This window comes from Balaenoptera borealis (assembly GCF_965194805.1).
Source record: "Balaenoptera borealis genome assembly, chromosome: 8".
Lineage (NCBI taxonomy): Eukaryota > Metazoa > Chordata > Mammalia > Artiodactyla > Balaenopteridae > Balaenoptera > Balaenoptera borealis.
The window spans coordinates 57,487,278-57,500,794 of NC_138865.1; the positions used below are offsets into that span (position 1 = coordinate 57,487,278).

At 40.0% G+C, this 13,517-nt stretch overlaps 1 protein-coding gene across 24 annotated transcripts in view; it reads right to left on the reverse strand.

Moving 5' to 3' along the window:
* Positions 1 to 13,517, reverse strand: part of CCDC171 (coiled-coil domain containing 171) — a 379,181-nt gene that overhangs the window by 12,871 nt on the left and 352,793 nt on the right. Inside the window, exon 25 of one of the 24 annotated variants that reach the window (XM_082401596.1) lies at positions 732 to 3,154. The exons of the other annotated variants lie outside the window; for them this stretch is intronic. Coding sequence (XP_082257722.1) covers positions 3,119 to 3,154 — 36 coding nt within the window. The 3' untranslated portion in view covers positions 732 to 3,118. Of the gene's footprint in view, positions 1 to 731; positions 3,155 to 13,517 lie in introns of those variants that run through there. 24 annotated transcript variants of the gene reach the window in all.

Here is a 13,517-nt window from a genome sequence, read left to right on the forward strand (position 1 = left end):
TCACATGTGTGGAATGCCTTCAAATTACAACAAGCACTGGGAAGTATGTTCCAAAACAAACCACTTAGCTGGCAATGACATTTCCTTTACATGATAGACAGGAATGCTACTTCTGATAGAACCAGGCCATTTCCAGCAGTCTCAAACCAAACCTATCTCTAGCGAGAACATCTTATTGAACTGTGAGAATAATGCAGCAACCACAAAATTCCAAAATAATATAGCTATAGGTTACATCTCAAGAATATGCTCCCTACATGACCAATTCCATATGATAGACTTTCCCCATGGCTGCATAAGGCATAAAGCATACCTAAACCCACACTCACCATTAGTATCCTAAATTAGCTCTATTCATTAATTCTTTTAATAGATATCTATTAAAAGAATAAAATCAAAGAATTAACTACAAGTGCCTATAATGTGTCAGACACTGTTCTTGGTACTGGGACAGCAGTGAATTACACACCAAAAAAATTCTCTGCCTTAGAGAGTTCACCCTATCCTTAACTACGTGTGTCCTGAGCCAGTTCTCCTTAAATTATAATTTTCTCAATGCTCTAAAACCACACAACTGCTGTTTTCCTAGTGTTACGTTTTGATGCACAATGGCACTGAGAGTTTGCCAGATGCATTGTTCCATGGACACAAATAAGGTCCCAGTAATGAGTCATATTTCCCTGGTTCTTCCCTGACCTGCTTACACATGACCTCAACCTCTCCATAAAGAGTTGCTGGGTGCCTGCAATCCCTCCATCAGGCTCTGCCTCCAACGTATTAGAGGGGCTCACAGTGCCATATGGGTGTCATCTCTACACAGCACTGGCCCTACACCCACCCTTCCCTCTCTGTCATCTGAAAACTGTGGCAACTCTGACTGGAACCCAGTGTCTCGCGCTGTCTGTCATAAAACATTTCTTTCAGCTTCCACCTGTAGGCATCTCTTTCCAGATGCCAGTCCCTAGGCCTGCACGGAGGAGAAGCACTAGGCCGTTCACTCCACTTCCCATCGCCGCCTCTGGGCACCTGCCCACAAAACCTCTGCTCGTCCTTCAACTGTCACCAAAGCCCTCGCTCACATTAACTCCCGAAGAGCCTGCACACCACTTTTTCACAAGGGCCTTGACTTTGAAACGCAGCTCAGGTTCAGGGTAGGGTATCCACAAGACAATGATTTTGACACAGGTTTCAAAGCTCTTTACTAAAATTTTTCGTCAGTTATTTAAGTGCCTTGTCACTTTCTCTAGCCTATAAAGGCACTTTTAATTTTTGCAAACAAGTCATCCCTTCAGGCTTATCTCTATTTCCTACTTCATGTCTGCGTTATTGTATACATGCTTATTATCTGAGAATATTCAAAGTTGCTCTTGAAGACGAGAAAAAATAGGATAGATGTTAACTCATAATAAGTGTTAAGCACAGAGAATGAATCAGCCGGTAGTGTCAGACAGAGGCAGAATCCACACGATAGGAATAGATTGTAAATTAGTACCCTGTAGGACAGGCTACTTACAGATAGAAAGGGAAGGAAAGAGGGAGAGATGGGTCACCTCTAGGCTAATGTCATCCTCAAACTGCCCCCAGGACTACAGATAAAACCCAAAGCTGTCCAGCTACCTAAGTGGCAAGCTACAGCGATTGGCCAGGAGTATTTGTCAAGGCAAGTGTGGATAAGTGGTCCCAGGCACCTTCGGTCACCCAATCCCCCTTTCTCAAACCTCCACCCTGGTCCTCATAACCTCACAAAGAATGGAGAAGGCTAATGTAGCCGAGAGAGAGGTCATATGAACACCGTAAAAGCAAGGCATCAGGGAGTATGGTCCGTCTCCCTGCTGGCTCCCTACCGTCCACTTCTCACTGTGTGTTTTATCGACAGATTGAAACCATGTGATCTGAGGATCCTAATTTCGTCTGTGAGACCTCCTCTTCTGTGACCTCTGGGATAACCTGCTTGGTAGAGTACTCAGTGGCTACCATTACATTAAGGCAATTTCTCATAAGACACCTTTGCCCCCCAGTACTAATCAAAACACTGATCCTGAAGAAAGTCCTGCCTTCTCCTGTCTCAGAGACTTTGTTTCATGCTGCTTTTTCTATTTAAAAGGAGACTTCTTCCTCAGGCTTTGACAGTTTTCACAGCTTTCACAGTTTTCAGGTATCACCTTGCCCTCAAACTTCCCCTGCCTTCGAATCCCCCACATTTGGGTTACGTGCCCCTTCTTTGCATTATCGAAACATCCCACACATACTGCTTTTATAATAGCATAGCGTCACAATCTGCTGTTTGCTTAACTTGTGGTGTTCAATACACTAGCCACTGGCCACATGTAATTGTTTAATTTTAAATTAATTAAAGTTTAATTTAATGTAAAATTAAAAATTAGAGTTCCTCAGTCACACTAGCTGCCCTCCATGTGCTCAAAAGCCATGTCTCCACCATCACAGTAAGTCCTAATGGTCAGTGCTGCCTTGGAGTGTCCCTTCCTTGGAGGCACAGGCTAGTTTGTTTGTTTGTTGGTTTGTGGCTTGACTAGTGACCGGCACATCGCAGGCACGCCGTACATTTGCGTATTGTTCACCGAATGGACTGCTTCTAATCCATATTCCACAGAAAGCCAACAGGAGGGCATGTTTTGATATAAAACTTTCCTCTCTCTGAAAAATATTTTTACTTCACAAAGTTTAATTTTCATTTTTTAAAAAAATTATTTATTTATTTATTTATGGCTGTGTTGGGTCTTCGTTTCTGTGTGAGGGCTTTCTCTAGTTGCGGCAAGCGGGGGCCACTCTTCATCGCGGTGCGCGGGTCTCTCACTATCGCGGCCTCTCTTGTTGTGGAGCACAGGCTCCAGACACGCAGGCTCAGTAGTTGTGGCTCACGGGCCCAGTTGCTCCGCGGCACGTGGGATCTTCCCAGACCAGGGCTCTAATCCGTGTCCCCTGCATTGGCAGGCAGATTCTCAACCACTGCGCCACCAGGGAAGCCCTAATTTTCATTCTTTAATTCTAACTTTCTCTGATTTCTCCTTTCTAAAGTGTCCAAAGTTTCAGAAGGAACCTCACTGTTCCTTTCTGTGTTTATCTTTCCCAGCTTTCTGATGAGTGTCATTACAGCATTTCACCTTAGGCCGCTCTGAAAATGAAGGAAAGAAGCCTGGGACAAAAAGACAAGAGGACAGTTACCTTGGCAAGTGTCCATTCACAAGACACCCAGGCCAGAATCCTAGCTCTCTTGAGCTAGGTTTTCTATATCAGAGAAAAATGCATTGCTTATCCGCTTGCTTTAATTTTCAATTTTTATACTCTCTTGAGAAAAAGATTCTATTATCAGCTAACTTTGGAGGCAATCTAATTGTTTGATGTAAACCTTCAAAGTTTCCTTTGAGTTGAATGTCTATCTGCTTGGGCAGAAAAGGGGAAAAGAGGGAATTTACATTCACTTTGCTAAACATTAGCATCTTTTGTTCAATCATTTGAATGCAGGACAGTTCCAGGAAACAGCTTAGAGAACAAGACTTGACACATACTGTGGAAAATCTTTTAAGGTGCTTGGATTCAATGAGGGAGAAAGTGAGACGGAACCGTATTTCAGCTCCCTAACTGTGCTCCAGTCTGCAGGAACTTTGTGACAGGTCTCTGTCTCTCAGCTACACTTGACTGGCTCTTGCTGACATTCAGCTGTCAGACAGCAACCCTCTACCAGGCCCCTAACATGCTCCACAGCTTCACCCAATTAGCTTGCTTTCACTTGACACGGCAGCAAAAAGCTTCATAATAGGTGGTCAAGGTGCACAGTGTCTGCCTGCCCTCGCACTGCTCACATACAGCAAGATGTTTAACTACTTTCTCCTTGCTCGTGAGCTCAGAACTAGGATGACTACAGTTTAGTCATTCCATCTATTGAATTGGACGGGAATCTAGGAAATATTACAGTGATGCACTAAGCTGCTCAAAAACAGACCTCTAGATGACTAAAGTTAAATTTCAAATCAGTTCCTTAGGCCCTTTTGAGAGGAAGATATGATTTGTAGGTTATCAAAACTTAATATCGACCAGCAATCAATTTACGGTTGTTTTTACACTATATCACAAAAAATAGGATTGTATAAAGATGACCTGGGATAGAAAAAGCATTTGACAAGTAAGAGCAGAAAGGTCTAGGCACAATTCAGGAGTATGGAATTTAGCCTTTGCTCATAAAAATATACTTTTTTGACAAACTCAACAATTTTTCTATAAATTTTTGTCATGCTACTTAGCCTTTCAGATGAAATACATTGTACTTGAAAATACGTTTGGCTAAGAAATAAAAACTCTTATACTTATTTTGAAAAATGATCTGAATAATTTACACATTTTCTCTCATCTCCCAATACATTCAGACCTAAGCATATAATCAGTTTTCACTTATTTGCACGCTGGAGATCTGAAAATTATTTTTTTAATGTTACGTAAAGAAAAAGAAAAGTAATATAAATTGTACCGTCTTTGGTTTCCTGCATTTATTAAGCCATGTGATGAACAGGCCACCAAAAAAAGTCACTTTATGATAGGACCCTTCATTATTGACATCCAAATGCAGATTCTTGTAGCTATTACCAAGATAGAGTTACAATTTCAATTCCAAGTACCTTATCAGTAATCAAAGCTGAAAATCTAATTAAAGGAATGGGAATTTTAGCCTCCAGCACTATGAACTAATGCTAGTAGAGATTCACCACTACTTTACACCAAGCAAAGTAGAGTTTAAGTATACTTTGCCATCCTATATGAGTCTGAGATGACTCTCGAAGCTTCTGGAGTCAAGTCTGTAAGTAGCAGTGTTTCTGTGACATGCCTTCAAACTGAAGGAAATCTTTCTCTACATAAAATGCTTACTTGTTGTTTTGAACACTGCTCACTTCTTACCAGAAGCTCAAGGCAGGGATAGATCCTAACTGAATTGCTGGGCAATTAGGAAACCACCCAGCATCCATTTTATTCATTAAGTCCTGTCAATGTTTCCATCTATATCTGGCCACAGCCTAATCCTTCTCCATCTCCACTGTTACTACCCTCACACAGGTGATTCTCACTTCTCACTTGGACTGCTTTATTATGACTTATCACAATTCATTACAAGTATTCACGTATATGTCTGTCTTCTCACAAAAACCTTCAGATCTCTGACAGAAGGTCTCTTATCTCATCCTATTAAGGGTGTAATATAATACAAAGCTTAAGAGTGAGGACTCTGGGTTCACACTGCCTAGGTTCGAATCTTGGACTCTACACTGGTAGTTTCTTCCTCTGAAAGGAGGAGATAATAACCCACCTTAGATAGGACAATTAGGATTAAATTAGTAATATACATAAAGTGCTCAGCACAGTGGCTGGCACATAGTAAGCATTCAATAAATACTGCTTGTTGTTGTTATTATTCTTACTATAACATCCTTAGAACCTGGCAAAGTACATAGCACATAGCAGGTAATAAATGCATGGTAAAGGAATAATTAGGTATTCTTTTTGATTATTGTTTCATTTCAGGATGATGTAAAGAATAAAAATTGTTCATGAACAATATAGTGATCCTCTTGGCCTGAATCAAGATGGCGGAGTAGAAGGACGTGCTCTCACTCCCTCTTGTGAGAACACCAGAATCACAACTAGCTGCTGGACAATCATGAACAGGAAGACACTGGAACTCACCAAAAAAGATACCCCACATCCAAAGACAAAGGAGAAACCACAATGAGACGGTAGGAGGGGCGCAATCACAGCAAAATCAAATCCCATAACTGCTGGGTGGGTGACTCACAGACTGGAGAACACTTATACCACAGAAGTCCACCCACTGGAGTGAAGGTTCTGAGCCCCACATCAGGCTTCCCAACCTGGGGGTCCAGCAACGCAAGGAGGAATTCCAAGAGAATCAGACTTTGAAGGCAAGTGGGATTTGATTGCAAGACTTCGACAGGACTGGGGGAAACACAGACTCCACTCTTGGAGGAGACACACAAAGTAGTGGGCACATCGGGACCCAGGGGAAGGAGCAGTAACCACAGGAGAGACTGAACCAGACCTACCTGCTAGTGTTGGAGGGCCTCCTGCAGAGGTGGGGGGTGGCTGCGTGGCTGTGGCTCACCGTGGGGACAATGACACTGGCAGCAGAAGTTCTGGGAAGTACTCCTTGGCGTGAGCCCTCCCAGAGTCCACCATTAGCCCCACCAAAAAGCCCAGGTAGGCTCCAGTGTTGGGTTGCCTCAGGCGAAACAACCAACAGGGAGGGAACCCAGCCCCACCCATCAGCAGTCAAGCAGATTAAAGTTTTACTAAGCTGTGCCCACCAGAGCAACAGTCAGCTCTACCCACCACCAGTCCCTCCCATCAGGAAACTTGCACAAGCCTCTTAGATAGCCTCATCCACCAGAGGGCAGACAGCAGAAGCAAGAACTGCAATCCTGCAGCCTGTGAAACAAAACTGACATTCACAGAAAGATGGACAAGATGAAAAGGCAGAGGACTATGTACCAGATGAAGGAACAAGATAAAACCCCAGAAAAACAACTAAATGAAGTGGAGATAGGCAACCTTCCAGAAAAAGAATTCAGAATAATGATAGTGAAGATGATCCAGGACCTTGGAATAAGAATGGAGGCAAAGATCGAGACGATGCAAGAAATGTTTAACAAGGACTAGAAGAATTAAAGAACAAACAGAGATGAACAATACAATAACTGAAATGAAAACTACACTAGAAGGAATCAATAGCAGAATAACTGAGGGAGAAGAACGGATAAGTGACCTGGAAGACAGAATGGTGGAATTCACTGCTGCGGAACAGACTAAAGAAAAAAGAATGAAAAGAAATGAAGACAGCCTAACAGACCTCTGGGACAATATTAAATGCAACAACATTCGCATTATAGGGGTCCCAGAAGGAGAAGAGAGAGAGAAAGGACCAGAGAAAATATTTGAAGAGATTATAGTCAAAAACTTCCCTAACATGGGAAAGGAAATAGCCACCCAAGTCCAGGAAGCGCAGAGAGTCCCATACAGGATAAACCCAAGGAGAAACACACCGAGGCACGTAGTAATCAAATTGGCAAAAATTAAAGACAAAGAAAAATTATTGAAAGCAGCAAGGGAAAAACGACAAATAACATACAAGGGAACTCCCATAAGGTTAACAGCTGATTTCTCAGCAGAAACTCTACAAGCCAGAAGGGAGTGGCATGATATACTTAAAGTGATGAAAGGGAAGAACCTACAACCAAGATTACTCTACCCGGCAAGGATCTCATTCAGATTCGATGGAGAAATCAAAAGCTTTACAGACGAGCAAAAGCTAAGAGAATTCAGCACCACCAAACCAGCTCTTCAACAAATGCTAAAGGAACTTCTCTAAGTGGAAAACACAAGAGAAGAAAAGGACCTACAAAAACAAACCCAAAACAATTAAGAAAATGGTCATAGGAAGATATATATCGATAATTACCTTAAACATGAATGGATTAAATGCTCCAACCAAAAGACACAGGCTTGCTGAATGGATACAAAAACAAGACCCATATATATGTTGTCTATAAGAGACCCACTTCATACCTAGGGACACATACAGACTGAAAGTGAGGGGATGGAAAAAGATATTCCATGCAAATGGAAATCAAAAGGAAGCTGGAGTAGCAATACTCATATCAGATACAATAGACTTTAAAATAAAAAATGTTACAAGACACAAGGAAGGACACTACATAATGATCAAGGGATCAATCCAAGAAGAAGATATAACAATTATAAATATATATGCACCCCACATAGGAGCACCTCAATACATAAGGCAACTGCTAACAGCTCTAAAAGAGGAAATCGACAGTAACACAATAATAGTGGGGGACTTTAACATCCCACTTACACCAATGGACAGATCAACGAAAACGAAAATAAATAAGGAAACAGAAGCTTTAAATGACACAATAGACCAGATAGATTTAATTGATATTTATAGGACATTCCATCCAAAAACAGCAGATTACACTTTCTTCTCAAGTGCGCATGGAACATTCTCCAGGATAGATCACATCTTGGGTCACAAATCAAGCCTCAGTAAATTTAAGAAAATTGAAATCATATCAAGCATCTTTTCTGACTACAACACTATGAGATTAGAAATGAATTACAGGGAAATAAACGTAAAAAACACAAATACATGGAGGCTAAACAATACGTTACTAAATAACCAAGAGATCACTGAAGAAATCAAAGAGGAAATCAAAAAATACCTAGAGACAAATGACAATGAAAACACGACGATCCAAAACCTATGGGATGCAGCAAAAGCAGTTCTAAGAGGGAAGTTTATACCTATACAAGCCTACCTCAAGAAACAAGAAAAATCTCAAGTAAACAATCTAACCTTACACCTAAAGGAACTAGAGAAAGAAGAACAAACAAAACCCAAAGTTAGCAGAAGGAAAGAAATCATAAAGATCAGAGCAGAAAGAAATGAAATAGAAACAAAGAAAACAATAGCAAAGATCAATAAAACTAAAAGCTGGTTCTTTGAGAAGATAAACAAAATTGATAAACCATTGGCCAGACTCAACAAGAAAAAGAGGGAGAGGACTCAAACCAATAAAATTAGGAATGAAAAAGGAGAAGTTACAACAGACAGCACAGAAATACAAAGCATCCTAAGAGACTACTACAAGCAACTCTATGCCATTAAAATGGACAACCTGGAAGAAATGGACAAATTCTTAGAAAGGTATAACCTTCCAAGACTGAACCACAAAGATGTAGAAAATATGAACAGACCCATCACAAGTAATGAAATTGAAACTGTGATTAAAAATCTTCCAACAAACAGAAGTCCAGGACCAGATGGATTCACAGGTGAATTCTATCAAACATTTAGAGAAGAGCTAACACCCGTCCTTCTCAAACTCTTCCAAAAACCTGCAGAGGAAGGAACACTCCCAAACACATTCTATGAGGCCACCATCACCCTGATACCAAAACCAGACAAAGATACTACAAAAAAGGAAAATTACAGACCAATATCACTGATGAATATAGATGCAAAAATCCTCAACAAAATACTAGCAAACAGAATCCAACAACACATTAAAAGGATCATACACCACGATCAAGTGGGATTTATCCCAGGGATGCAAGGATTCTTCAATATATGCAAATCAATCAATGTGATTCACCATATTAACAAATTGAAGAATTAAAAACCATATGATCATCTCAATAGATGCAGAAAAAGCTTTTAACAAAATTCAACACCCATTTATGATAAAAACTCTCCAGAAAGTGGGCATAGAGGGAATCTACCTCAACATAATAAAGGCCATATACAACAAACCCACAGCAAACATCATTCTCAATGGTGAAAAACTGAAAGCATTTCCTCTAAGATCAGGAACAAGACAAGAATGTCCACTCTCACCACTATTATTCAACATAGGTTTGGAAGTCCTAGCCACAGCAATCAGAGAAGAAAAAGAAATAAAAGGAATACAAATTGGAAAAGAAGAAGTAAAACTGTCACTGTTTGCAGATGACATGATACTATACATAGAGAATCCTAAAGATGTCACCAGAAAACTACTATAGCTAATCAATGAATTTGGTAAAGTTGCAGGATACAAAATTAATGCACAGAAGTCTCTTGCATTCTTATACACTAATGATGAAAAATCTGAAAGAGAAATTAAGGAAACACTCTCATTTACCATTGCAACAAAAAGAATAAAATACCTAGGCATAAACCTACCTAGGGAGACAAAAGACCTGTATGCAGAAAACTATAAGACACTGATGAAAGAAATTAAAGATGATACCAACAGATGGAGAGATATACCATGTTCTTGGATTGAAAGAATCAATATTGTGAAAATGACTATAATACCCAAAGCAATCTACAGATTCAATGCAATCCCTATCAAATTACCAATGGCATTTTTTATGGAACTAGAACTAAAAATCTTAAAATTTGTATGGAGACACAAAATATCCCGAATAGCCAAAGCAGTCTTGAGGGAAAAAAACGGAGCTGGAGGAATCAGACTCCCTGACTTGAGACTATACTACAAGGCTATAGTAATCAAGACAATATGGTACTGGCACAAAAACAGAAACACAGGTCAATGGAACAAGATAGAAAGCCCAGAGATAAACCCACGCACCTATGGTCAACTAATCTATGACAAAGGAGGCAAGGATATACAATGGAGAAAAGACAGTCTCTTCAATAAGTGGTGCTGGGAAAACTGCACAGCTACATGTAAAAGAATGAAATTAGGACACTCCCTAACACCATACACAAAAATAAACTCAAAATGGATTAGAGACCTAAATGTAAGACCGGACACTATAAAACTCTTAGAGGAAAACATAGGAAGAACACTCTGACATAAATCACAGCAAGATCTTTTTCGATCCACCTCCTAGAGTAATGGAAATTCAATGGCTTGCTTATCCAATATGAGGGAAATCTCATTATTTACAGAATTTTTAAGGAATGTGAATAAAAGGTTTATTTGAAATGAAGGTTCTACTTGGATACCATTCAAAATGATTTTAATTTTTTTCCCTGAAAATAGCTTTACATTTTTCTATCTCAAAGCTATTGAACATCTTAACCAGAGGAGGAATTTGGATTGATAAAATATAGGTGTACTTCCTGGGCTGAAATGCATACAAAATAACAGGCCATGTTTTATTAAATATTGTATATCCTTTAAGTAAAGACATCAAAAAACAGAATTATCCTTTGCAATTTTAAAAAATTATTAGTATTTGAAGTATAAACAAAAATTTGCCACACTTTTTAATTTAATTTCAGTCTATAGCTACCCTAAGTAATGTCTTTTATAAAACTAAACCCCATAGTAAACTTACCAATTATATTAGTTTCCTAGGGCTGCTATAACAAATTGCCACAAACTCAGTGGCTAAAAACAACAGAATGTATTCTTTAACAGTTCTAGAGGCTAGAAGTCTGAAGTCAAGGCATCAACACGACCGTGCTTTCTCCAAAGGGTCTAAGGAAGAATTCTTCCTTGTCTCTTCTAGCTTCTGGTGGTTACTGGAAATCCTTGTCATTCCTTAGTTTGGCGCTGCATCACTCCAATTTCTACCTCTGTCTCCACATGGCCATCTACCCTCTCTGTCTCTCTGTGTGTCTCCCCTTAAAAGGACACTGGTCATTGGATTTAGAGCCTGCTCTAATCCAGTATGAAGTCATCTTAATTTAACTGATTATATCTGCAAAGGCCTTATTTCCACAAAAGGTTACATTCTGAGGTTCTGAGTGAACATCAGTTTTCTAGAGGACTCTATTCAGCCTACCATCCCACCTACTAACAACATAAGAAGGAATGAATTAGGGTTATTACTGTTTTAATTTTGGGCTTAGGCACCTATGTAGTTCTACTTCAGACTGTTTTAAATAATAGCTTAAATATTAGTTCAGCAAAAACTCGTGGATTTCCTAAGCCCTATTAACTTTTAAAAGTCATTGTGCATGAACATCACCTCTCATTAAAGCTATATGTTTAGCCTTCAAATGTTACTAAGCAAATGGAGCAAATATTTTTTGAGGCCTAGTTATATCTTAAAGTGAACTAAACTTTTTCCCCTTCATTTCCAATTGCTGAATATTTTACTTTCATTATAAACAAAATATTCAGAAAGCAGTAGGGTATTTTTAAAGTGTATTAAATGACGCCATGATAAACATAAGCTTTTATCCAAAAGTTCCACAAACACCCTATGAAAGAAATTTTTTAATGTCAGTGAACATTAAGGTCTCAGAATTTCTATAATATATGTGCAACTATAATTTTCTAATAAATACATGCAGAAATGGTTTATAACAATGGTGATACACATGGGTTGTTGTTCCATTATTCAAATTCATGTTATAGCAATTTATTGTCTCTCCCAAATCCCAAAGCAGCTTGATTTGCTAGGATCATGTTTTTCACTTTTTAAATAAACATAATTGTATTACAATAGGATATTATTTATGCAAATAAATGAGACAGATTAAAATGTTAATTTTATAACCTACGAAATAAAACCCCTGTATTCAGGAAAGAAAAGTATTAAAATATGAAGCTGCTATCTCCTCCTGCCATCAATAAGCCAGGCATTTAACAATGTATCTTGAAACCTAACTAAATAAGATGATTTTAGGCAAAGATACAAAAATGCCAATCAGAAGGCATTCTAATGCTAACTCCAGCGCTCTGCCTAGAATAGGGGAGTTACTCTGACGCCTTGGTGGTTCCTTCCTACGCTGGGAACAGGTAAAAATTATAATTCTACGCTCAATCGGTTAGAACATGATAGAAATGGCATTAATCATAATAGCAGGGACTTTATAGGTATCCTTACTTTTAATCTTCATAGAAGCCTAGAAAGAGAAGCTATTATTATCCTCATTTTTACACATGAGGAAACTGAAGCACTCTTGAAGAGGCTGTTAAGTGAACCAGGTTCACACGGTTAGCAAGAGGTGAAGCCAGGAACTGAATAATCCTACTCCAGGGCCCCCAAACCCAGCCACTGTGAATGAGCTCTTGAGTTGGACTGTCTGTGTTCAAATCTTTGCTTCAGCACCTAGTAAGCTGTATAATATGGAGATAATAATAGTACAAAAAATAATATATAACCACAGGGGTGTTGTAAGTATTAAGTAAATTAACACATATTAAGTTCTGAGAATGTTGGTTCACACATGGAAAGTACTGGATAAATGTTAGCTAATCCTCCTCCTCCTCCTCTTCCTGCTCTTTATCAACCCTCTGGCTTGAAAACCACATATATATCCATAAGCCCTGTTCTGTTTCACATTTACAGACTGTGCCTTTACCTGTTAGATACTTTCTCTTGGTCACAAGGGGGCTTCAATAAGAAAAGGATTTAGGCCAAAAAGAAAAGTACTGGGGGAAGGGGGCAAGATGGCGGAAGAGTAAGACGCAGAGATCACCTTCCTTCCCACAGATACAGTAGAAATAAATCTACACGTGGAACTGCTCCTACAGAACACCCACTGAACGCTGGCAGAAGACGTCAGACCACCCAAAAGGCAAGAAAATCCCCACGTACTTGGGTAGGGCAAAAGAAAAAAGAAATAACAGAGACAAAAGAATAGGGACGGGACCTGCACCAGTGGGAGGGAGCTGTGAAGGAGGAAAGGTTTCCACACACTAGGAAGCCCCTTCGTGGGCGGAGACTGTGGGTGGCAGAGGGGGGAAGCTTCGGAGCCACGGAGGAGAGCGCAGCCACAGGGGTGCGGAGGGCAAAGCGGAGAGATTCCCGCACGGAGGATCGGTGCTGAGTAGCACTCACCAGCCCGAGAGGCTTGTCTGCTCACCCGCCAGGGCGGGCGGGGGCTGGGAGCTGAGGCTCGGGCTTCAGTGCTAGCCGGGAGGGAGTCCGGGAAAAAGTCTGCAGCTGCTGAAGAGGCAAGAGACTTTTTCTTGCCTCTTTGTTTCACAGCGCGCAAGGAGAGGGGA